The sequence below is a fragment of the Coregonus lavaretus genome, assembly GCF_964263955.1.
Source record: "Coregonus lavaretus genome assembly, chromosome: 2".
NCBI classification, from domain to species: domain Eukaryota; kingdom Metazoa; phylum Chordata; class Actinopteri; order Salmoniformes; family Salmonidae; genus Coregonus; species Coregonus lavaretus.
In genome coordinates, this window is record NC_139989.1 from 12,448,203 (window position 1) to 12,475,124 (window position 26,922).

Here is a 26,922-nt window from a genome sequence, read left to right on the forward strand (position 1 = left end):
ACTTACGATTCCCCACATGGCAGTTTGTTGTCATTCTTGCTAGCAATCTGTCCATCCAGAATCACAACAACACGCTGACTTCTGCCCCATGGAAGTGCGCACATCGTTTTCGTGATGTTGTCAGCTAACCCATCTGTAATATAAGGAAGTGTGATAATGAATTCAGTTATTGTCTTTCTTATGATTATAAGTTCAGTCAACACATTTTAAAGTTATGTAGAGGAGATGTAATGAAAGGTCAGATCACAAGTGATACTAACTAATCCACTGCATTGAAGATGACCAAGAAGTCCATCACCAGAACATGATTTTTGCACAATCACATTTCAAATGCATGAATCAAATACAACTAATCAACATCAAATCTACCAATCAAAAGCTTTCAAAGCACCCCATCTTGTCGCTTAGGTCACTTCCTGTTGACCCACTTATTGATTGACCTGATCATAAGGTCGACCCCGGCCAGGATCATCAATGTGTCCTCCATGGCTCATTCCTGGGGCACCATCAACCTGGACGACATCAACAGTGAGAAGGGCTATGACAAGAAGAAAGCCTACAGCCAGAGCAAGCTAGCTAACATCCTCTTCACCCGCTCCCTGGCAAAGAAGCTACAAGGTTTGGGTTTGTCCACTACTTCTGAGGCTTATACTGTAGCTATTTCTCTGGGTGTTTGTCATAGTTATAATCATGGAGTCCCAAAGAATCAAAAAACAATAATGACGATTATGTTATTACTGCATAATTACAATTTTACCACGTAAGTTCATAACAAATACCTGGTCATTTCTGTTACCGTTGTAGTGTCTAAGCAATTTATGACTTTGCTAATGTTTGCAGATGGTGTTTTAGAGGATGTTGACTCAGCTTAAGGAAGCATCTGGAGAGCATTTCTATAGGGGCACCCTAAAACAGAGGAAGACTGTTTTATGGCGTCCTGGGATTGGTCTGTAGGGGAAACCACCCATATCATGTCACAGATTATAAATACTTTGGTTGGGACAAAGGAGGGGAGAACAACATATTAGAGATTGGGCCGTTGTTCTCCAGATGTCTGCAGAAGTCTGTAAATTGACGCTGAAATCTTCAAATGTAATAAATAATTATAATCGAGGACAGTGTCCGCGGATTTCTTGTTCTCACAGCATCTCAGCATAGTTCTCGACACTACATTAATGGCGACGAGGGTGCCCACCCAAGGACGCTACATTAATGGCGACGAGGTATTTGGGACGTATTGCGTCTTTTCTCAGCGTTCCATTCATGGGCACCGAGTTGACTCTCGCTCCAGAGTCCGGCAGATAAGGGTGAGTTTTCTCACTGCTTTGGGCACTGGTCAGTTCGTGTGTCCGTGTGTGTGCGTTGAATGAATGCACCGTTAAGAACTTGCGTGTGTGCTTTGCTGTTATTTGCTGTGTGATGAGAATCCGTTCTAAATTTCTAAATTTGTTTGCGTTGAAAGCAACACAAACAGGGGGGAGTGTCTATAGGGATTGATAATACTGGACACAGGGATAGTTTGCTTGAGGAAAATTGAAAAAGAATAGAATGAAGGAATAAGGCCAGGAACTAAGGAAAAATGTATACAAATTAGGACGTCGCGGATCTATGGCAAGCCCTCAAACGAGGCGATCATTAGGATGGGCCGAAAATCCTGAAAACTCACTAGGTTGTTTTTAGGTCAGTTCTGGGGACTGGAGATTGTGGTAGATACATTCGGTTGCAAGTTACCGCTCGACTTATAGTTGACGAGGTATATGTTCGATGTAACCGCTCATTGAATATCCGCAAACTCGAGGTAACATAAATTTAGGAACAATGGAAAAACGCCGCAACGGTGGTAGCAGCATGCTTTAGGGGTCCGTAGGAACGGATATAAGCCTCTTAAACTGTGTGTGTATGTGTGTGGAAGAGAGTAGGATTTGTGTTCTATGTTTTGTGTTGGTTTGTGAGTTCTGTTAAGTGTTACTGTTTGTCTATGGGGGGAAATAACGGAGGGACAGCTGGTCTGTCTACTTTCTGTTGTTTAGCTTGGAGAGAGCTGCTTGGGAGCTCCTTCCACTCTGAAATCGCATTGGTGAATGGACTACGCATGCGTGGGATTTTATGAGTTTAGAGTTACGTAGAGCAAATATGCCACCCCCCTGCCTGCACTGAGCTGCTGGGAGACGCAGACTCAGAGCAGACAGAGAGGGAGGAGGAGACTTACACACTAAATAAAGTATTCTGTTTGTTAAATCGGCTGTTGCTTAACGATGAAACTATTTGATTGAGATCTATTGAATTGATAAATGAGAGATATGTTGACGGATTAAAAATAAATAAAATAAAAGGTTATTGAGCTATTTATACTATTCCTGATTTAAGCTGTTTGCTTATTTCTTAGCGCGAATGTGAACAGAGGGGTATTGCATGGTTGAAATAACCCAGTGAGTGCATAAAATACTAAATTCTTGTCTGTTCCTTTGTTCTTCTGTGATATGAGAGACGATAAGGAGGAGACAGAGAGAGAGAGGAGGTGCTGACGAGTGCATCAAGCGACAGGGTGTGCTGCAACGGATCAAGTCAAATCAAGGCCAGTACTGTTCTATTCACAAAACGTACCTTCCCATAGAGGATATTTTGGGTGCCTAGCATATTTCATGTTGTGACAATTTGACAAGGACTTGGCAACAGACTGATCAATTGATGTAATTAAAGAATTGCATTTTGGAGTTTTTTGTGCATGAGTGGGTTTGATTAGAGTTGAGTTGGGAAATCGAGCACTGACATTATTCTGTAAAATTAAGGTAATTGGGTGCTTATTAAGCAATTGGTTTGTGAGTGCTGTAGTGTTGCTGGATTAGAGGTCTTTCTTTTTTGGATTGCTCTGAAGTTGACTACTTTCCTTTACTTTTCCTGATCGGATGTGGTAAGATTGCCACTAATCAATCATTTGGTAAAATAAAATAAAATAAAAATGAATAAATAAGTAAATTGAATTGATTGATTGATTAATTAATTAATTAATTTGGGGGAAAGAAAAAAGAGGGAACCATAAGCTACATAGTCTAAGATAAGAAAATAATTCACAATAAAGGAATATAAAAGAGTTCTTACAATGGGGAAAAAGGACATCAAAACTATGACTCCTGTTGATGTAGTAGAAAATAGTAATCCTCTAGTTAATGGTATTGCAAGGTTATCTGGAAAAGGGAATAAACGTTGGCCTGACATTGAACAACCATGGCCAGTGGAAGGGACTCTTAACCCTGACGTCATCAACATAATGAAAGTGCTTGAATAATAGAGAGAGGAAAAGCAGAAACGACCATAAAGATGAATCCAAAACTCCAAAAGTAAGAAGAAAACGAGATGTCTGGAAACTAAGGGTGGAGTGAGGTTAAGGAGGATGGAACTTGAAGATGATGATGATGATCAGAGTGATTGAGAAGAGATCATGGGTGGATATGACCCTGTGATCAGAAGGAGGTTGGCAAGAGAGGAAAGAAGGGATGAAGGAAGTTGAAGGAAGAAGAAAGATACAAGAGATTCGATCTCTGATGAAAGTGAAGATGGAGAAAGCGATGAAGATTTGGAGATGAAAGGTGCTTCATGTTCAAGAGGATTTTATTCTACAATGATTAGCACAGAAGAAATAGAAAGAGATATAGATCATATAGCCCATCAAGTGGATCTGTACAGGAAAAAGGAACACAACCAGAAAGAACAGGACCAAGAAACTCTCAGAAAACTCAATGAAATACAACAGGGGGAGAATAAGAAGGAGAAGAAACAAGCCTTGGTTATGAAGAATCAGTGTGCACCAAATCAACAATCACTGCCACAGCTTCAACTGAACCAGGTTAAATGCAATTGTACCACCCACAACTAGTGGTACAAGTTGTTTCATATCCATAGACAGTCGCTGGACAGACACATAATTGGAGAGGAAGAGGACGAGAAGGCTTAGATTCAAGCCATACTTCCAACAATCTTCAGAAGTGTGTTATGATTGCGGACAGGTTGGTGACTTTGCTGTGAGTGTAAGGGGAAATTGATTTTCAATACGTCCCAGAAACACCAGAGGGAATTTCAGAGGAAGATACAGGGGCAAGTCAAGATCATCTGGAGGACAGGTGAACCTTATAGGGGCAAGGAGGAAGGATTCTAGGGGTGCCGAGAAGATCCGAAAGGAGTGTGTCAGCTGGTAGCATCAGGACTGGGAAAAAGATCCAACAATTGAGGTGAAAATAAACAACCGACCATTGGAAGTGATGGTGGATAGCAGAACTGCTTTTATCTGTGTTCAGCCTGAAGATGCTACACATCTCACTATGTCCAATCAACTAATTAGGAAAGGGATTTGAGGGAGTGAAACAGTTGATTGCTCTTACGGAACCAATTGAGCTCTGCTATAAAAATCAGAAAATTACAATACCCATACTGATATCAGAACGTACACCTATTGCATTGTTGGGAAGAGATGCATTGGGTAAGTTGAACTGTACAATAAGATGTACACCAGACGGCTGTCTGGTAGAAGTGCCAAAGGAAAAGGTTTACCAATTGTTGATGATGACAGAGATGGATTCGTCTACAGTATTCTGGATTGGAAATCTCAGTGAAGATTTTTTGAAGCAGGCTAAGATATGGGAGAAATTTAGGGGGAAAAATATGCCAGATGCGAGGCTTCTGGAATATCCATTTCAACTCAGCTCAAGTATTTCAAGAATGATGCTCAATCGAACTCAGAGGAATGGTTGAGTCATCAACCAAAGAAAGTTCAACTCAGCTTATGTTGAATAATTCTAGGACTACATGGAGCAGCTATGAAGATAAACATAGATGATTATCTGGATAAAGAATTTGAGATTGAGAAGAGTGTGCCACATGTGACCTTGTTGGTTTCTGAAGGATATGAGCAGAAGCAAATAGGAGAAATTATGACAGAAGCAGAGAGTTGTTTTTGTACTGATGAAAGAGAATTTGGGGGATTTGGAGGAGTGAAGATCAGCGATTTCTCAAAATAATGATTTTGGCTCAAGGACAAGGAGAGTCATAAGCTGTATGGATGACACATTAATCTATTTACAGTGTGAAGATGGATTATGACCCTATGAAAGAGGAGATGTTGCAACAAGTTTAAGAATGTTTGTGGTCTCAACACAGTACCGATAGTGGACTTGTGAAATCAGCCCAACCGGTGAAAGTTGAACTTCGACCAGGAGCCAGACCTCCTTGGAAGAATCAGTATCCATTGAAAGATGAAGCAATCCAAGGGATTGAACCACAAATTGAAGGACTTTTGAAAGCAGGTGTTTTGAAGACAATGGGAAAAATCCTCAGAGTAAGAATTTTTATTGTCTTTGGAGAAACCATGAGGGGTTGATAGTAGCGCCTCTAGACCTATTAAGTCTGATGATTTAGGAAGCTATGGGTTAGCTAATGTTGCAAGGGGGGAGGTTAGGAGAAAGATCATAAAGGAGTATGGTTTTTGGGAACCATATTTGCTTGAACAGGTTGAATGTCATAGGAAGGTGCACAATCTGTCTGAAAAATAATGTTTGCAGGGGTGTGACTGTTATTCTTGGTTACATTCCTACACCAAGAGGTGCATAAGATGTCAAACTAAGCTAAAATATGCTCAATCGTTTGCCATGTTTTTGTGTAAAGAAGTCATAAGCAGGTGGGGACTTCCCGATCGAAATATCCTAAAATTAGTGGGAAAGGAATTTGTGGATAAATCAGTGAAATGGTTTTTGAAAAAATTAGTGGGAAAGGAATTTGTGGATAAATCAGTGAACTGGTTTTTGAAAAAATTAGTGGAAAAAGTCAGACTAATAAGTTATGAAAACTAGGGTTGATGGAACTCTAGGAAAGTCCGCTCAGCTTCAATGTAAGTGTACAAGAGAGAGAACAGTGGTGAAGGGAAATTTAGAGTTAAGTGGAGAGATAATTATGGAGAAGAAGTGTTGTTATCAGGACAAGAAGTAGAAGCTGTTTCACCTAGTCAAAGGAAGTATATTTTGTACAACGATATGAAGTGGAAGAGGGTTATGAGTGATTGCTCACTTATTTTGAGTAATGTTAGAGGGGAAGATCAGGGAGAATACTATCATGGAGGTACAGGATGAGTTCTTTGATTTTGATGGAAGACCAGAAGATATATCTGATCAATACCGCTCGTTAGGGAAGAGAGAAACTAAATGGAAGGCATAGGGATTTGATTGTTCTGTTTTGCAAATTAAAGATGGATGGGCAGGTAGGAATCTATGGTTCCAGCAGTTAACTAATTCTGTAAGATCAGTGAGGAATCTTGAGGGTCCATGTCTGTTGAGAATTCCAGCAGGAACATGGGGTTGAATCTTAGAGAAGGTGGATCAACCTCTATCAAGTATGCGTCAATCTTATGCGTTATCATGGCTGTTGTATCAGCAACAATCATTAACAGATATAATAATGTTGTTGTAGAAGCATTTGTTTAGGCCTAGGTTTAAGTGTTCTGGGTTAAATGAATTACCCTATGTGAATTTGTTAGATGGGAAGGAAAATCAGTTAACAGCGATTCATGAAGCATTGGAGGTGAAACCCGTGAGGGCTAAAAGCTGTTTTTGTTGAAATAAAACATATGATGGAAAGGGGATGTTTAGGGGAATATCAGATTGTGATGATTATATTATGACTTTGGGTAAGCATGAACATAAGGTTAGTAATGAGAAATATAATGTAACTTTTTATGTTGAAGTTAGTAAGAAGAGCAGGACTTTGATGGTGAAAGATCAGCTTTTGCATGGTAATGTGACTATTGGGAATTTTAGAGATATTTAGGGGGTTTGTGGTGAGAGCATATATATTCTTACCCTATGGATGGACAGGATGTTGTTACATGTCGAAGTTGAAGCTTCCATATGAGGTTTTTACCATTAAAAGAGGGGAAGCACCGGACACAGATAAATCTGATTCTAGGTTTGGAAATAGGGTGAAAAGGGGAATGAAGAAATGTCATGGTCTGGAAGCCTACCATTGGAGGATAAGTCTAGGAGAGAAGTGGGGACTTGGACTTTTTCCATGGTATGGTGTAAACTTTTTGGCAGATCACATTGATAATATTACCTATACTTTGCAGGGTTTTGCAAATGAAACGATAAGAGGGTTTAACCTTCTGTCAAATACTCAAAGGAGTGTTGATGGATAGATATCAATTTTGAATATCCGATCATTTTTCACATGTTTTTACATATTATTGTGATTTTAGTATTTTGTGATGAATCAAAGGAGGGAAATGGAATGTGATTCATTTTTTATATTATTGTTGATATTGATGTTTTAATTTGAATGTGTTGTTTTGCAAAATATACTGTTTGGTCTTTTCTTTTCTTCCAGAAGCATATGGGGGAATGTGTAGAGGGGATTCAAATACTCAAACATGGACAATATGAAAGGACAATATGAATGGACTGGAGGAAGTGGAACAAGGAAGGTGTGGAAATGTTCAGATTCCATCATCGACGTTTCATTGAAAGTCGACACTGCTGAGGAGATTAAGTGTAGTGGACTACATTCCAGTTTCTGCAATGATATATAGACATATTTGCATGTGTAATACATAATTTGTGTCATATTCTTTCTGTATTAATTTTTGAAGAATGATATTTGCTGTAGTTGGATACATGTGGGGATCTCAGATGTTTTTGTTTATTTCGTTGATGCTTAGGGATATTGGGTCTAGGCAGGGACAGAGAGAATCCACAGGAGGGTCCGATGGGTCGACCAGCCTGAATGTGGACAAGTTTGATTGTATTTTGTTTGCTGAGGCTTTCATGTGTATTTAATTGCATCATAGTATAAAATGCATTGATAAAGATTTATGAATTGATCTGGAGTACTTAAGTGGTTGCCTGGGGCAGAGGGGCCGTGAGAGAATTTTACTGTCTTGACTGATTGATGGATATTTGGAAAGAAAGCTGCCAGACAGGTTTTTCGCTCTCACACTCCATAAAGATTTGTTCATATTTCATAGAATTTTTTTTACACTCCATAAAGATTTGTTCACATTTCATAGAAATGTATTTACGCTCCATAGAAAATTCTGTTTACTCTCCATAAAATTTGGTTTATTGTTAAAGTTACTCAATAAGATAAATTGTTATTTGTCATAATCCTATTATTTTTGTTTTCGAGACTTAATTAGTCTCGAAGGGGGGAAATATGTAGTGTCTAAGCAATTTATGACTTTGCTAATGTTTGCAGATGGTGTTTTAGAGGATGTTGACTCAGCTTAAGGAAGCATCTGGAGAGCATTTCTATAGGGGCACCCTAAAACAGAGGAAGTCTGTTTTATGGCATCCTGGGATTGGTCTGTAGGGGAAACCACCCATATCATGTCACAGATTATAAATACCTTGGTTGGGACAAAGGAGGGGAGAACAACATATTAAGAGATTGGGCCGTTGTTCTCCAGATGTCTGCAGAAGTCTGTAAATTGACGCTGAAATCTTTTGATATAATAAACCTTTATAATCAAAGTACAGCGTCAGCGGATTCCTTGTTCTCACAGCATAATTAGCATCATATGTTTAGATACCACACCGTAAAATAAAGTGCTACCACAGGATTTCTGAAGGTTATTTGAAGCTGCAACCCTTTTGTCAAAAGTATTGAATTGAATTGTCCTCTATCAGGCACAGGTGTGACAGCATACTCCCTCCACCCTGGCGTGGTTCAGACTGACCTGTGGCGGCACCTGAACGCACCTCAGGCAGCTATAATGAAGATGATCAGTCCCTTCACCAAGACATCCGTCCAGGGAGCTCAGACCACTATCTACTGTGCTGTGGCCCCTGAACTGGAAACCGAGAGTGGTGGATATTACAGGTAAACAAATGTGTATATACACTGAGTGTACAAAACATGAACTGACCAGGTGAATCTAGGTGAAAGCTTATTGATTTCACTAGTTAAATCTACTTCAATCAGTGTAGATAAAGGGGAGGAGACAGGTCAAAGAAGGATTTTTAAGCCTTGAGATAATTGAGACATGGATTGTGTATGTGTTCCATTGAGGGTGAATGGGCAAAACAAAAGATTTAAGTGCCTTTGAACGGGGTATGGTAGTAGGTGCCAGGCGCACCGGTCTGTGTCAAGAACTGCAACGCTGCTGGGGTTTTCCACGCTCAACAGTTTCCTGTGTGTATCAAAATTGGTCCACCACCCAAAGGACATCCAGCCAACTTGACACAACTGTGGTAAGCATTGGAGTCGACATGGGCCAGCATCCCTGTGGAACGCTTTCAACACCTTGTAGTCCATGCCCTGACGAATTAAGGTTGTTCTGAGGGCAAAGGAGGGGGAGAGGAGGGGGCAACTTAATATTACACTGAACAAAAATATAAACTCAATATGTAAAGTGTTGGTCCATGTTTTATGAGCTGAAATCAAAGATCCCAGAAATTTACCATACGCATAAAAACATTATGTATCTCAAATTTTGTGCACAAATTTGTTTACATCCAAGGTAAGTGAGCATTTTTCCTTTGCCAAGATAACCCATCCACCTGACAGGTGTGGCATATCAGGAAGCTGACTAAACAGCATGATCATTACACAGGTGCACCTTGTGCTGGGGGCAATAAAAGGCCACTCTAAAATGTGCAGTTTTGTCACTCAACATGATGCCACAGATATGTCAAGTTTTGAGGGAGCGTGCAATTGGCATTCTGACTGCAGCAATGTCCACCAGAGCTGTTGCCAGAGAATTTAATGTTCACGTCTCTACCATAAGCTGCCTCCAACGTCGTTTTAGAGAATTTGGCAGTACGTCCAACTGGCCTCACAACTGCAGACCACGTGTATGGCGTTGTGTGAGCGAGCGGTTTGCTGATGTCAACATTGTGAACAGTGTGCCCCATGGATGGCGGTGGGGTTATGGTATGGGCAGGCATGAGCTATGGACAACGAACACAATTGCATTTTATCGATGGCAATTTGAATGTACAAAAAGATCCTGAGGCCCATTTTTTCTTTTAAGGTATCTGTGACCAACAGATGCATATCTGTATTCCCAGTCATGTGAAATCCGTAGATTAAGGCCTAATGAATTTATTTCAATTGACTGATATGAACTGTAACTCAGTCAAATCAATGCAATTGTTGCATGTTGTGTTTGTTTTTTGTTCAGTATAGGAAGGTGTTCCTAATGTTTGGTATACTCAGTGTATATGCATATGCATGATGTTTATATTTAGTTTTAAATAAATCTGTGAGTGAGATTCTTCCAGCTTCATCAATACATTTAGTAGAGATGACATTTTCATTTGTTCTAATATTATTGTATTTGTATGTAGTATTTTATATTAAACTGTGTTAGATACATGATCATCTTGTCTGTGTGCCCACAGTGACTGCGCACAAGCCAACTGCTCAAGCTCTGCTTCAGATGACGACACGGCCCAGAAACTGTGGGAGCTAAGCTGCCAGATGCTTTCTCTATCATGGGATTGAATAACTCAGAAATAGTGTATGGTTTACATTGAGATGTATGAGCACTGAAATGCTATGAGCACTGAAGAGTACAACAAATGTACAGCATTTTAAATTAAAGTCCTTTGTCCAATGGATATATTCCAACATATCATATTATGATGTGGTATTTTAATTGAAATTATGTGGTTGACAGATCTTGTAGATGTAACATTAAAAAATACAATTTAACATGGTTGATTGCCACTGGCATTTGATGAGATGGAATACATGGTTGATATTCTTATTTTTTTATACTGTACATATATAGTCATATAATATTGCACATTATTATTATCCGTCAGGTTGGATGGGGAGTGTCGCTACATAGCTATTTTCAGGTCTCTCCAGAGATCGGGTTCAAGTCCGGGCTCTGGCTGGGCCACTCAAGGACATTCAGAGACTTGTCACGAAGCCACTCCTGCGTTGTTTTGGCTGTGTGCTTAGGGTCGTTGTCCGGTTGAAAGGTGAACCTTCGCCACAGTCTGAGGTCCTGAGCTCTCTGGAGCAGGTTTTCATCATGGACCTCTCTGTACTTTGCTCTGTTCATCTATCCCTCGATCCTAACTAGTATCCCAGTCCCTGCCGCTGACAAACATCCCCACATCATGATGGTGCCCGGTTTCCTCCAGACGTGACGCTTGGCATTCAGGCGAAATGGTTAAATCTTGGTTTCATCAGACCAGAAAATCTTGTTTCTCATGGTCTGAAAGTCTTTAGGTGCCTTTTGGCAAACTCCAAGCGGGCTGTACATTTACATTTACGTCATTTAGCAGACGCTCTTATCCAGAGCGACTTAAAGTTAGTGCATACATTATTATTATTTTCATACTGGCCCCCCGTGGGAATCGAACCCACAACCCTGGCGTTGCAAACGCCATGCTCTATCAACTGAGCTACCTCCCTGCCTGCCATTCCCTCCCCTACCCTGGACGACGCTGGGCCAATTGTGCGCCGCCCCATTGGTCTCCCGGTTGCGGCCGGCTACAGCAGAGCCTGGATTCGAACCAGGATCTAGTGGCACAGCTAACACTGCGATGCAGTGCCTTAGACCACTGCGCCACTCGGGAGGCTGTCATGTGCCTTTTACTGAGGCGTGGCTTCCGTCTGGCCACTCTCTAACATAAAGGCCTGATTGCTGGAGTGCTGCAGAGATCGTTGTTCTTCTGGAAGGTTCTCCCATTTCCACAGAGGAACTCTGGAGATCTGTTAGTGACCATCGGGTTCTTGGTCACCTCCCTGACCAAGGCCCTTCTCCCCCGATTGCTCAGTTTGGCCGGACGGCCAGCTCTAGGAAGAGGCTTGGTGGTTCCAAACTTCTTCCATTTAAGAATGATGGAGGCCACTGTGTTCTTGGAGACCTTCAATGCTGCATACATTTTTTGGTACCCCTTCCCCAGATCTGTGCCTCGACACAATCCTGTCTTGGAGCTCTACGGACAATTCCTTCGACCTCATGGCTTGGTTTTTGCTCTGACATGCACTGTTAACTGTGGAACCTTAGACAGGTGTGTGCCTTTCCAAATCATGTCCAATCAATTGAATTTACCACAGATGGACTCCAATCAAGTTGGAGAAACATCTCAAGGATGATCAATGGAAACAGGATGCACCTAAGCTCAATTTCGAGTCTCATAGCAAAGGCTCTGAATACTTATGTAAATAAGGTATTTCAGTTTTTTTATTAGCTGCGATTAGGTTGCCTACCCCTGCTGTATAGCCTCACCATGGTTAAAACTATAATATTGATATAATGGGTGCTCAGTCCTTGCATTATAGCTCTATGAATTTGAGAGTGGTTATTAACCCAGCCCCATCCCTCAGCTCTTTACTATATCAGTGGCGGGGTGTTCGCTTTGTTATTGTTTCAACTGCAGATTTCCCCTTTTTAAGGGTATTTACTAACTCAGCATTTCATAATGAATTTCCACTTATTATACTTTCAGAAAATATTATCGAAGCTTTTTTTTAAACGTTCTAGTGACCTTTTTCTAAAATGATGGTATAATTTTTCTAAACACTTACAATTACCAAGGGATGCCTATAGCATCATGTAACTTCCTTGTTTAATGTGGTCAAACTTTCTATTATGATAGAGCATTAAAATATCCTTCCACCAACATGATTGTAAGTGTGTGTTTCCTTTTCTGTAATTTATATTTTGTTGGATACAGTACATTTATAGAAGTGATCAGATCTGGACAATTTGCAATATTTTTGTTTAATCGTTTATTAAAGACATGAACATAGATATTTTCAAGATCACTAAACCTCTGCTCCACTTTTAACATTCCAATCCTTAGTTTTGTAATATTTGACTTATATATAATTGCCACTCCATCTGCTGCACACTACAAAGATTATTGAACACAACCAGAATAAACAAGAATAGCATGAGATGAAATAATCATTATACACAACTTTAAGATGATCTAAAATTGACCATGATACTCAGAACGGTTGAAAGAAAAATGTCAGATTAAACTATAGTCAAAACATAACAAAAGTCAATTATATCAGGATAATACATATGTATTTTGTGAAAATCAATCACCATATGTGAAAGGTTGTCAACGTTTTACCATAAAAGAAAAGGAGTGAAAATAATTAAGCCTGATATAGTATTTTTGTTTCGCACAAGTATTTTGAACACTTTGTCTTCTCTTGTGAAAATCCCATCTTATATTGCACAAGTTTTGCATTAATAATTTTTCTTCAAGTAACAATGTATACAGTATTGATAATTAATCGTTCAAATAATAATAAAGTTAGCCTTCTGTATGGCTAAACATCATGACCAAATCAAACTAAACTGACATTAAAAGGGTAAGCAGTGTGGGCTCTAAACTCCAAACAATCCTATCTGCCAACCAGGGCTGTGTATGTAAAATATTTTAATTTGTATCAACACGCCTATACAATCAGACTGAGCATTTCAATGGCAAAACGAGGCTCAGGGAAATAAATGATTAAAAATATATATATATTTGGCGTTATTGTCATGAAATAAACACACACAGTGATTTATCAGACAAACAGTTCTATTTTGACTTGAATACGTCTCTAAAGTATGGTAGACATGTAACTTTCTTCCTCATTATTTTCCATCAGATCCAAAGCAAGGTCATCACCATGCTCAGATTCCTGGTTTGCACCCTCTTTCAGCATGGCTACCAACGTAGACAGTGTGCTGTTGGGGTCCAGTAATTTAACCAGGGGAACATTCACACCCCTGTCTTGAAAGATAAGATTCTGTAAAGTCATGGCTAGCATTGAGTCTATGCCTAATGCAGTGAGAGAAGAATCGTCATTCAGCTCATCATTCTCAACACCAAGCGTTTCCCTGAGCACCGACTTGACGTATTCACTTGGTGACATGGACACGGTAGTTTGGTCATATCTTGCATCTACCCCTTTTTCTTTTGTTAGCCCCTCATCCGCCAGTTCGCCTAAACGTATGTTTAGGGATGCATTCTGAGCAAGAACATGATGCATCAGGTTTTTGAAATTAAACTTGCAGACAACCTGTTGTGGCCTGTTCAGCAGAAGGCATTGTTCTAGGCTCTCATTGATTTCTGCTACCCCCATGACCATCATCCCCTTTGCTGCCAGAAATCTTTGGAAATGGTCTTTGTCCAGCAAGAGACCAAGGTTCAAAGCTCCCCAGCTTATGGACTGTCCTGCAAGTCCAATGTTTCGCCTATACTGACAGAATGTGTCCAAGAAGGAGTTGGCTGCACAATAGTTTGTTTGTGATGCATTGCCAATAAAGGCAGAGATGGAGGAGTAACAAACAAAGTAATCTAACTTGCAGTGTTTTGTGGCGTGATGCAGATTCAGAGCCCCATTCACTTTGGGCTTCAGGACTTTCTCATAGAGAGATTTGTCAAGGGTTTCAATCAGGCCATCATGCAGGACGACGGCGCTGTGGAACACCCCTCTGATTGGACAAGACGGGAAACTTTCCCGAATCGCAGTAATGGTCTTCACCACTTGTGCAGAGATTGAAACATCACACTGCAAGCTTACGACTGTGGCGCCATACTGACTCTTAATGTTGCTTATCTCCTGCTGTAAGTCTGGCGAGGGACTGCTTCTGGAAAGAATGACAATGTACCCTCCTCCTCGCTGTGCAATAAACTTCACTGTTTCAAACCCTAGTCCAGTTAGACCACCTGTGACAATGTACACAGAGTTCTTCTGGAAAAGCTGGTTTGGTTTAGGCAACAACTGAATGTTGGACAGTGTGCCTTTGGATTCATCTTTACCCAGTACCACAACAGGCAGGGTTTTTAAGCTGAAGTACGATTCAGACTCTTCAGCAGGCATGAAGCCAATGTTACCGGATGACACTCTCTGAAAGATGGTGGTTTCGAAATCTAAAGACTTCTTGTCCAAATGCATTGATTTGAGCCAACGGTAAATGTGAGGCTTCTCTGCTCTGATAGAACCCTTTTCCAATGCGCTAGACATTTGAACAGTCTGAATGCGAATGTTGTCATTGCCACATCTGAAGCCATTTTGTGAGATGGAGGATTGGCACTCATTTTCACATACAGCAACAATGTGTCTCACACCGGAAACATTGCATGCTTTTTCAAACTGAAATTTGTCAAATGGAGGCAAAAGGACAAATGCATCAAGCTTGTTCACATTTTGAAGCTGATCACTAAACTGTGGCAGAACGATGTTATACCATCCTGATTTGTTTGCAGTTTGGGCTAAGACCTTTGTCAAACCTGAGTCAGGAACGGATGAGATGATGCCCAACCTCTGTTGTTTGACTTTGGGTAATGCACGATGCAAGACTTCCCATGCAAGTATAAAGTAGGACACACAGGGTGCCTCCTTCAGAAATGTGAGCCTCTTTGTCTTGTAGCATGCTGCTTCAGGAATCACAATCTTAGAAGATGCAGCAATGGGATAACATGAAACTACATGGTCTCCCACTTTCAGTTTGCTCACATCTTTCCCTACAGCTGTGACAGTTCCACTGAAGTCTAGAGCGAAAAGCTGGTGGTTGTGAGTTGTGTGTTTGTTCCAGTACATTGTCGGGCCATAGTTCATATCAGAGACACTGACAGGAAAGTAGTCAGAAGAATGAACACAAATCTTACTGAGCTGAATCTCAACTGAATTCTCCTTGATGTTCTTATCCTCAACATCACAGGGAATGGCAGACAGGCTAGTCATTCTGTATGGGTTAGCAGTCTGAAGGATGAACTCCTCAGACTTGAAAGAGTGGACATTTTCCTGTGAGTTGTCACTGCTTTCAGTGGGAGTGTGTACTATGTAAGGTTTTAGAATCTGTCCATCTTTCACCACCAATTCTGGGTATTTGCTGCAGGGGAATGAGTCAAGAACCTGAGACAGAACTCTGATGTCCTCTGTAGAGACAGAGCTGATGTCAATCAGCTGGAAGGAAAGATCTGCCATTTCTGCAGCACACGATCTAGTCATGCCTGACAGGACAAAGCCTGCACTGATGCAGTCCACTGTGTTCTCTGCTGACCGGTAGGTTATTACTCTGACGGAGTTTGGAAATTTCATGGCCTTCAGTTCCAGGACTATTTGTCGGAACATCTCACAGCAGCTTACCATGTTCTCCAGGATAGCCTCTGTTTCGTGGGAGGTGACATTGTCAATGCTCCACACAAACAAGATTTCTGCAAAGCTTTTCAGATCTGAGATTTTGAATGTAGACAACAGTGCTTTCAATCCACGGCTCAAGAGATCATTAGCATGTGTGAAAGAGATGTATTGAGACTGTGAGCTCAAATGTTTTTGCATGGCTTCAGATACACCCATCTGGTCAGCGAAGACCAATGCCTTGGGATTATTAATGGGCTTGTAGTCATCAGAGACAACACTGAAGTCATTGTGGAAGAAGTACTCTTCAACAACATTAGATTGGCTCCGAAGATACTTGACTATGACATGCTTCAGTTCAACCAAGACCCGACCTGCTTTGTCGGTGAAACAGCCAGATACTTCGAAATGGTCGGCTGCAACGTTTGCGGCTCTCAAATATAGAACCATTTCAGGCTGCAGGGGTTCGTGAACAGTCAAACTGCCTATTTCTGCAGGGAAGCCAGGCCTTGCCATGAATGCATTCACTATTGTGATTGGAGTCAGTTGTAGCAAGTAGTCTAGCACTACAGGGTGAATGCAGAAATCATGCAACTGAGGCAGTAGTTCATCAGGGACAGTCACAACAGAGATGGCTTCCATCAAGTCTGCACCATAATGCACATCTCCCTTGTTTCTGAAAACAGAACCATACTGAAACCCTCTCTTACTTAGGTAATCATAAAAGTAATCAGTACTCATAGTTGATGTGCATCGCTTGTAAACTGAGTCTAGAGAGATATACTGTTCTTCAGCCAACCTCCCTTGCTTGCATGATATGCTGCCTGATGCATACGTTGCTGTAGGAGATTGTATCTTAAACATTGTCTCGTTTTCAATGTGATCCAGTTTGACACTCATCTCTGGAGAATTTGGCGAAATTAGAAATGGACTCTGAAAACTGACACTGAGTTGCAGCGTGTTGAGTGGCACCTTTGATTTGGAACTGGCCATGAAGGCAGCCAAACCCAACTCAGCATAGAGGGCACCAGGGACAATGGCAACATCATTGTTTCTATGGTCCTGCAGGTAAGACACTGAGGCTGAGGCCAGATCACAACTGAATGTTTTTCCATCATTGCCTGTCTGAGTTAACACAGGATGACTGCCCGATGTATCTTTCTGTGCTACCTCAAAGATGACATTTTTCTTCACACAATTGAACTGATACATTGGGGTAGGTGTTGGGGATGTCTCACAACCTCTGTAGAACTTGTCCCAGTCTACCTGAACCCCCAACTCAAACAGTTTGGACACAGTGTTCAGCATTGTCTCATGATCTTTATCTTGCTGCACTGATGTGAGCACTTGTGTCTCATTTCCCAGAGTCTCCTGGATGTTCCTTTGTAGTGCCCTTCTAGGTCCTATCTCTACAAAGACCACATTGTTTTTGTCTTTGGTTGCTGATCTCACAGCCTGTTCAAATGAAACAGGCTCTCGAATGTTCCTGGCCCAGTATTTGCCTGTGCTGAAGTCTGGCTGCTCTACCGCCTTCCCTGTCACTGTGGAGAACAATTCTGTCTCAACATGATTCACCTGTAAAGAGCCAATACTGTCCTCTAGTTGAGAGAGGATGGGATCCATCATCTGGCTGTGGTATGCAGCAGGGACATCCAGAACATGGAGGAACAGATTCTTACTCTTGACTGAGTTGCTTAGCTTTTGATGGAGACTGTCTATAGCATCAGCATCACCTGCAAGGGTGCAGGACTGTGGGCTGTTGGAGGCAGCCAGGCAAACCTTATTTAAGTAGGAGGGAAGGAGGTTCAAGACCTCTGACACAGCCATGTTACTGACCACAAGCATTTTCCCCCCTGTGACCTTATTCTGCAGAGTACTGCGGAAGTAAATCACCTTCACTGCATCCTCAAGGGACAAGAGACCAGAGCAGTGGGCAGCAGCAACCTCTCCAACAGAGTGGCCAAGAATGGCATCTGGTCTGATTCCCCAGTGCTTGAAGAGACTGGCAATGCCAACCTGAATAGCAAAGAGTAGGGGCTGGACAACATCTGGTTTTGAAAAGTCGTCATCAACTGATGCACTTTCCAGTCTCTCTGTGATGGACATTCTTTGGTACCTTTGAAAAAGCGCCTCAACCTCCCTGATCTTCTCTCTGAACACTGGTTCCTGTTTCAGGAGCTGCTTGCACATGCCTTGGTAGGCCACACCATTCCCACAGAAAACAAACACTAACTTTGGATCTAGTTTGGAGGGGACAATCTTTTTGTTCAAAGCAGATTTCAGCTGGTTTCTCAGATCAACCAGAGAGGATGTTGTGAATGCCTTCCTGTATTTATGTTTCATGTGGCTTCTTCTACAGGCTGATGTATATGACAGACCCTGGAGTTCCACTGTTTTGTCTGCACTTATCTGTTCAGCTGTGTCCTGTACCATCATGGTAAGGGATTTTTCTGAGGCTGCTGAAAGGACAAAATACTCATATGACCTTTCAACCCTGGCTGTTTGGGTGTGAGAGTTGTTGTACTGTTTAACAATTGTGTGGGCATTTGTGCCTCCAAAACCAAAATTATTGATCCCTGCAACCCGTTCGACGGAGCCTGCATTTCCCCACTTTTCTGCTTTAGTGGGAACTTTTACGTTTAAGGCTTTAGCATCTATACTGGCACTGTCCTCAGAGTAGAAGAGTGAAGGGACAATGGTTTCATGCTTCATCATTAGGAGTACCTTGATTAGCCCTGCCACTCCAGCTGCAGATTCTGTGTGTCCAATGTTGCCTTTCACAGAGCCGATGCGGAGTGTCTCTGAACCTGGAGGTCTGGCTTTGGCAATGACTTTGGAGATGCTGCCTGCTTCTATGGGATCCCCCACTGGAGTTCCAGTCCCATGAGCCTCTATGTACTGGACAGTTGACAGGTCAGACTCTGAATAGATTCTGCGCAGAAGATCCTCTTGTTGGACCATGGATGGCTTGGTGATTGGAGTGACAGTGTGGCCATCTTGGTTTACTGCAGTTTTGCTTATGATGCCCCATACGTGGTCACAGTCTTTCAAGGCCTGTAAAATATTTGAAATTCAACAGAACTGCTGATGTCATGTTTGATAGACCAGTGTCTGTGCCAACCTTTTACTGCATGAAACACTACATGGAACTGTTGGGCTCCACCCTAAATGGCTATTGGTATGTCAAATTGTACAGTATATGCAGATCTGCAATAAAACTGTCAAGTAAAGTCATAATGATTAGAAATAAGAGTTTGTCTATTGCAGTCTAAATAAAATTGGTTATAAAGGATGTTAAATACAGTATATGTCATATGTTAGTCATATTCTAGAAGTTTTGACTAAATGAAAGCTTGAGAGTTAATTCAATGCATCAAATACTCCCAGACACATTGTATAGCCAGCCTGGCTAAATGTTTGCCCAGTTTGAATATGTTTGAACTGTACTGCAAAGAGTGCAAACTGACGAAATCGTAAGCACTCACTTGTTTCAGTGGCTTCAGCAGAATAATCCCGCAGCCCTCTCCTCTGCCATAGCCATCTGCTCTACTGGAGAAAGGTTTGCTGGTGCCTTCAGGTGAAATCATCTTTGCCTTGCTGAGAGCAACAAAGACTTGTGGATCTATGATACAGCTTACACCGCCACAGAGAGCCATCTCGCAGTCACCTGGTAGGACAAACACGTTTTAATATAATTGCAGGTGCCACTCAAACAGTGCTTTTTCATGTAGTTGAAAATGGGCTAATAGTCAAACATATGATTCTAACTTTTGCTTTATGTTTTTTGAAATTACCCTCTGGGCACAATTGGTAGGTTGACAGGGGTAGCCTGCATGAAATCTAGGTTACATATTAAAACAAGCAATCTAAAATAATCTAGCAATCTATAATCATCAATGCTAGCAAAGCAATTATCTTGCTCACAATTTGATAAAAGAGTTGTACCTTGTTTTATGGCTTGACAAGCAAAGTGCAGAGCCACAAGAGATGATGAGCAGGCGCTGTCTATGGCAACTGATGGACCAGTGAGGTTGAAGGTGTAGGATATCCGGTTGGCTGCAATACTCATGGCTTTACCAGTGCCAGTCCAATGGTTGGCCAAGCATGGATCGTACTGGGCGGTTGTGATATCGTAGTCTCTGTTCATTAGTCCTTTCATAGAGAATTGAAAGTGATATTAGTAACAATCATGGTATCACAACATCACACTTATCTGTAAAGTAAAAAAAAAGTATATTACCTAGGTATACTCCAGTCCTAGTTCCGCTAGCTTTCTCCATTGGCATCCCAGCATTCTCTAGTGCCCTATAGGTGCAGTGCAGCAAGAGTTTCTGCTGAGGGTCCATGTAGTCGGCCTCAGCATCGGTGATACCAAAAAACCTCAGGTCTAGTTCATTAAAGCTGAGAATAAAAACATTAACCAGTAAACAAGAGTGGAAAAGGCAATCAGAAGCTGGGAATTCGGAGGTAAAAGCATTTGTATATTTTATTTTTAGGGGGTAGATCAGCTTTAATATTGCAGATAGATTGTCGCTTCCATCAATGTAATTGTCTGCATCACTTCCAATCCCCCATATATTTATTTGCGAACATACATACATACATACAGTACCAGTCAAAAGTTTGGACACACCTATTCATTCAAGGGTTTTCCTTTATTTTTACTATTTTCTGCATTGTAGAATAATAGTGAAGACATCAAAACTATGAAATAACACATATGGAATCATGTCGTAACCAAAAAAGTGTTAAACAAATCAAAATATATTTTAGATTTTAGATTCTTCAAAGTAGCCACCCTTTGCCTTGATGACAGCTTTGCACACTCTTGGCATTCTCTCAACCAGCTTCATGAGGTAGTCACCTGGAATGCATTTCAATTAACAGGTGTGCCTTGTTAAAAGTGAATTTGTGGAATTTCTTTCCTTAATGCGTTTAAGCCAATCAGTTGTGTTGTGACAAGGTAGGGGTGGTATACAGAAGATGGCCCTATTTGGTAAAAGACCAAGTCCATGTTATGGCAAGAACAGGTCAAAGAAGCAAAGAGAAACGACAGTCTATCATTACTTTTAGACATGAATAGTCAATACGGAACATTTCAAGAACTTTGAAAGTTTCTTCAAGTGCAGTCGTAAAAACCATCAAGCGCTGTGATGAAACTGGCTCTCATGAGGACCGCCACAGGAAAGGAAGACCCAGAGTTACCTCTGCTGCAGGGGATTAGTTCATTAGAGTTACCAGCCTCAGAAATTGCAGTCCAAGTAAATGCTTCACAGAGTTCAAGTAACAGACACATTTCAACATCAACTGTTCAGAGGAGACTGCGTGAATCAGGCCTTCATGGTCGAATTGCTGCAAAGAAACCACTACTAAAGGACACCAATAAGAAGAAGAGACTTGCTTTGGCCAAGAAGGGCTATTTTGACCAAGAAGGAGAGTGATGGAGTGCTGCATCAGATGACCTGGCCTCCCCAATCACCCGACCTCAACACAATTGAGATGGTTTGGGATGAGTTGGACCGCAGAGTGAAGGAAAAGCAGCCAACAAGTGCTCAGCATATGTGGGAAGTCCTTCAAGACTATTGGAAAAGCATTCCAGGTAAAGCTGGTTGAGACAATGCCAAGAGTGTTCAAAGCTGTCATCAAGGCAAAGGGTGGCTACTTTGAAGAATCTAAAATCTAAAATATACTGTACATATTCCTATTTTTAAATATATTTTCCTTTATTACTTTCTAACCCTACCACCCCTCCCCTAATTGGAGTAAGCTAGTGAACAACAACGCTTAGGCCTCTACTTCCAGCTTATACATACTCTATACATTTTATGGACACAGACTATTTTACAATAGTTCTAATTTGTTTGTTTTTACTCCTGTCCTTCCTCTACCCTCAACCTCTACCATCTATTTCTGATGTTTTTGATTTCTATTTGCCATATCTTTCAAACTGTGCTCTTTCACAAAAGTTCTTAACCTATAACCTATATACGTTTTACGGACACAGTATGTTTTACATTAGTTATGTTGTTGTTATTAGTTGTTATTAGTCCCAACCTTCAGCTCCATTCAACCCCTCCCATATATCTATTAACATCATCCATATTGAATTTCTATTTGCCATATATTTTTCAACTGTGCTGTGATGTTTCACAAAAGTTCAGAACCTTTCTATTCTCATTGTTTCTGCAGATTGTAAATTGAAAATAATTATTTATGCTAAAAGTATTATTAGATTATTGATCGATTGACTATGACTTTTCAGATCACCCAGTAGTGCTATATGCAGGGTTAGCTCCAGGTAAATATAGCAATTCTTCAGCCATTCCTGAACCTGTGAACTAAAACAAGCTATATATGGACAGTACCAAAACAAATGATCTAATGATTCTGTCTCTTCGCAGCGAAATCTGCAGAGCTGCGAAGGTTGTATCCCCCATATAAATAACATTCTATTGGTTGCAAGAATTTTGTATAATAATTTAAATTGATCAATTCTAAGTTTTGAATCCGGCATCGTTTTGCATATCAGTTCATTACATTTACATTTTGACTTACAGTTAGTGAGTGCATACATTTTTCATACTGGCCACCATGTGCCATGGAATCGGTACGTCAAAAATCTCTTCCCAACTTTCGTAATCTATATGGCACGGCTGTCAATTTTCTGGTCCTTAAATTAAACTGGTATGCTTTTTTATTTATCACAATTCTCTTTAACCAATTATGGTCTTTAATGCAGGGCCGACAGAAATGTTCCTTACTTTTTCCCCCTTCCACTTTCCTCTTCCATTTTTGCGGTAATGCTGCAATTAGATGGTTGTAATTTTGGGTAGAGCAGACATTTCCATTTGTTTTTGTTAGCTGAATGTGTGACATAACTCCACCAGTCCTACCTATGATATAATTTACGAAGATTATGCCTTTTTTAAACATTTTCAAAAAAGAAAAATGCTTTTTTATCAATTGGTATATTTGAGTATAACAACAATATTTGTTGTATTATTTGTTCTGTCGTTTCTGGTGGATGAAATTGAAATTGCAACCAACTTTCTATGGCTTGTTTTAGAAATAGTGATATTCTTACTAATTTGCTAGAGAACCAGTTTGGATTGAAGTATAACTTTTGTATGACTGAAGCCTTTAGTAAGAGGTCTAATGCTTTAATACTTAATAATTTCTGTCCTCCGAATTCATATTCATTATATAAGGCCTGTTTAATTTTGTCTGGCTTGCCGGTCCAAATAAAATGGAATATTTTTTTCTCATATAATTTAAACAACTGTTCACTAGGTGTAGGCAGGACCATAAGCAAATAGGTAAACTGGGCTATTACTAAAGAGTTAATCAGGGTGATTTTTCCACAAATAGACAGGTATTTCCCTTTCCATGGTAGCAAGATCTTATCTATTTTTGCTTACTTTCTATTAAAATGTATTGGAGTGAGATCATTTCTTTCTTTCGGGATATGTACAGTGGGGAAAAAAAGTATTTAGTCAGCCACCAATTGTGCAAGTTCTCCCACTTAAAAAGATGAGAGAGGCCTGTAATTTTCATCATAGGTACACGTCAACTATGACAGACAAACTGAGAATTTTTTTTCCAGAAAATCACATTGTAGGATTTTTTATGAATTTATTTGCAAATTATGGTGGAAAATAAGTATTTGGTCATCTACAAACAAGCAAGATTTCTGGCTCTCACAGACCTGTAACTTCTTCTTTAAGAGGCTCCTCTGTCCTCCACTCGTTACCTGTATTAATGGCACCTGTTTGAACTTGTTATCAGTATAAAAGACATCTGTCCACAACCTCAAACAGTCACACTCCAAACTCCACTATGGCCAAGACCAAAGAGCTGTCAAAGGACACCAGAAACAAAATTGTAGACCTGCACCAGGCTGGGAAGACTGAATCTGCAATAGGTAAGCAGCTTGGTTTGAAGAAATCAACTATGGGAGCAATTATTAGGAAATGGAAGACATACAAGACCACTGATAATCTCCCTCGATCTGGGGCTCCACGCAAGATCTCAGGAATGGGCCAAAATACCAGCAACAGTGTGTGAAAACCTTGTGAAGACTTACAGAAAACGTTTGACCTGTGTCATTGCCAACAAAGGGTATATAACAAAGTATTGAGAAACTTTTGTTATTGACCAAATACTTATTTTCCACCATAATTTGCAAATAAATTCATAAAAAATTCTACAATGTGATTTTCTGGAGAAAAAATTATGAGTAACAGTAGGACTAGTAGCAGTGCTAAAAAAGAAATGGTGAGGGTCAGGGAAACTTCATACTAACCCATCTATGAGAGCAGCTTTGCTAGTGTGAGTCTTTCCAGGTTTGCTGTTGTCAGCATCATACCAGTAAGTACTGTTAAACCTCTCGTTAGGGATTGGCAATGCACAGTTCTTCCCTTCCAGAAGAACCTTCCAGAAATTGTCAAGCCCCTCACCTGGAATTGAATATGTGTTGTATCAGAATAGGAAATACATTGGAATTGTTTTAACATTAATAAGTAACCTATGTATACATATTTTTAACAAAATGTTTTTCCTAACAATGTATATCGTTTTTGAAACAAATTGTAACTCGTTTATAAATAAAACATTTAAAATTATAGCTACAGATGTTAAAACAGTCATAGATTAAAATGTCTACATTCATGTTATTGCATGAATCAATACCCAAGTTAGCTGATGTTTCATAATAGTTGTAATCTCTGTAGTCTGGGGTTTTACATTGCTGGCATTGTAATTATTTAATTAATCAACATAAATTAAGCAGCTTCATATCCCACTGGGCAAAAACTGTTTGAATTAACGTTGTGATGACATTGAATCAAAGTGGAAAACTGATTGGATTTGAAAAAATGCATCAATTTAAGGGAATTTCGTATTTTATTCACCCAACTTTTAACCTAAATCCAATGACATGGTGAAATGTTTTGTTGATTTCACGTTGAATTCACATTAGTTGACAACTCATCCAAATGTAAATCAAAACTAGACGTTGAACTGACGTCTGTGCCCAGTGGGATGGTGCTATAAGAAGTGAAAACATTCCATAACTGCCCCTCCCCCTCTTTGCATATAGCAATTAACCGTGATTTGCCTAGTGATTCTAGACCTTTTGTTTTCTCATACACCTGTACAGTAGTTTTAGTAATCTCAAATTGCTTTAAAGCTAGAATCCTTAGTTGCGACATCCATTTTTGAATACGGTCAGGTCCAAAGTTATTTACATCCTTGATAAAGATGAGCAAAAAATACTGTATAAAAAATGTTTTTTAACGTAAATGTAAATGAACACTTGTATAGCTTAAAAACATGATTAAAATGTATTAATTTGATATCATGGTCAGTCCTTGCATCCATAGCTCTGTCTAGGAATTTGAGAGTGGTTACATTTCTCTAGGCCCATCCTGCAGCTTTTCACCAATACAGAAGCAGGGTGACCGCTTTATTGTTTCAACTGCGGATTCTAGCTTTAAAGTGATTGAAAATATAAACTGAAATTAATTACAATACTTGAGAGAACTAGCTTCATCACAAAAAAAGGTAAACTGTCAAACCTCCAGGGAAGCTGCATCCCATGCCAACCACTGCAATGGCTCCCTCTTCCTCCTCCATGCTGGCTGTCTGTCACACCAGCTGGACACTGAAATGCATGCACTTGTTTCTAAACTTCAAGTATAAACTCAGCTCAGATAGAAGTTCCTTTGGCTCATTGGCTCACCTGCATTGTCTTTATATCCGTAAGGACAGATAGCAGCCCTGTAAGGAAATGCTGATTCAGTTCCCCAGAAATACCCAAGTGCAATCACTGCTCTAAATGAATTCCAGGAGGTGAATGAGTTATTCATTTTATCCAGAGGTTCCTTGGTAAATTGATATCCTCAACCAGATACAGTTCCTCATTACTCATAAACTATCCTGACAAGTCATCTTATCGTTCACAATAGGACACTCTATTGTAAGTCGCGCTGGATAAGAGCGTCTGCTAAATGACTAAAATGTAAATGTAAAATGACTGATTATCCAGCCAAATTTGTTCAAAAGAGCTTATCTGAGATCCATTTTTCCTTTGCCTGATATAGAATCTGTTAATTACATTTAGAAACTAAAATGTTTTCTTCTTACCTTTTGGGGTGTACATAGTCAAGAACCTTAACTGAAACAGTTTGTAAAAATGATAGGAAACCAGAACTGTCACTGTAATGATCAAATTAGTCATTACTAATTAGTTGATCATTCCATTCTCCACGAACCATTAGTAGTATTTTGTAATAATCTGCAAATCTCAGTGAAATGTGTGTACTGAGGAGAGAGATATTTGCTGAGGGCATGGAAAACTCAAGGTGAGCTGATAGGGTGACATTAAAGTCTGCCAGTACCTGATTTACATGGTAGCCAATTTGAGTTTTACTGCTTTAATATAATGCATCAGAAGAACAGTTTATTCCACTATGGTTGTACATTTTACAGGTGTAAAACAATCAAGAATTGTAACAGATCAGTAGGTAGATTAACGTCAGACACAACTTCCAGTGAAAATAAGTTTCATGCTGAGCGTCTGAAAGCGTGTACTATCTGTTCGTAAGAATCCATGATCACATTAGTATGTACTGTACAATACAGTGGTAAATGGAGTCCTACCTTTTCAACTGGGGACATACCCCCATAAAGCTTATTTTCATGGCTCACATAGCCGTATAATAAAGGCCTAGTTCATGAAAGATGACAGCATGTAATATACAAGTATAGATACCCAAACAGAAACATTCAAATGATATAAAGCAGTAACACATCAGGTTTAATTATTAATGAATG

At 40.2% G+C, this 26,922-nt stretch overlaps 2 protein-coding genes across 2 annotated transcripts; one reads left to right on the top strand and one right to left on the bottom strand.

The window, feature by feature from the left end:
* Window positions 1–368: 368 nt before the first annotated feature.
* Window positions 369–11,503, top strand: LOC311105820 (retinol dehydrogenase 12-like; the record flags this gene model as incomplete). Its single annotated transcript, XM_084148024.1, has 3 exons — window positions 369–618; window positions 8,664–8,856; window positions 10,380–11,503. Coding segments are annotated over 3 exons (546 nt in total), but the record flags the coding sequence as incomplete, so codon positions are not given.
* A 2,060-nt stretch (window positions 11,504–13,563) lies between these two features.
* On the bottom strand, window positions 13,564–25,722 carry LOC311138466 (mycolipanoate synthase-like; the record flags this gene model as incomplete). The annotated part of the gene is made up of 6 exons (XM_084173152.1): window positions 13,564–19,143; window positions 19,575–19,756; window positions 20,035–20,241; window positions 20,330–20,490; window positions 24,392–24,545; window positions 25,665–25,722. 6 exons carry the CDS (start codon window positions 25,720–25,722, stop codon window positions 13,564–13,566), a joined length of 6,342 nt encoding a protein of 2,113 aa, XP_084029278.1.
* Between the last annotated feature and the right edge of the window lie 1,200 nt (window positions 25,723–26,922).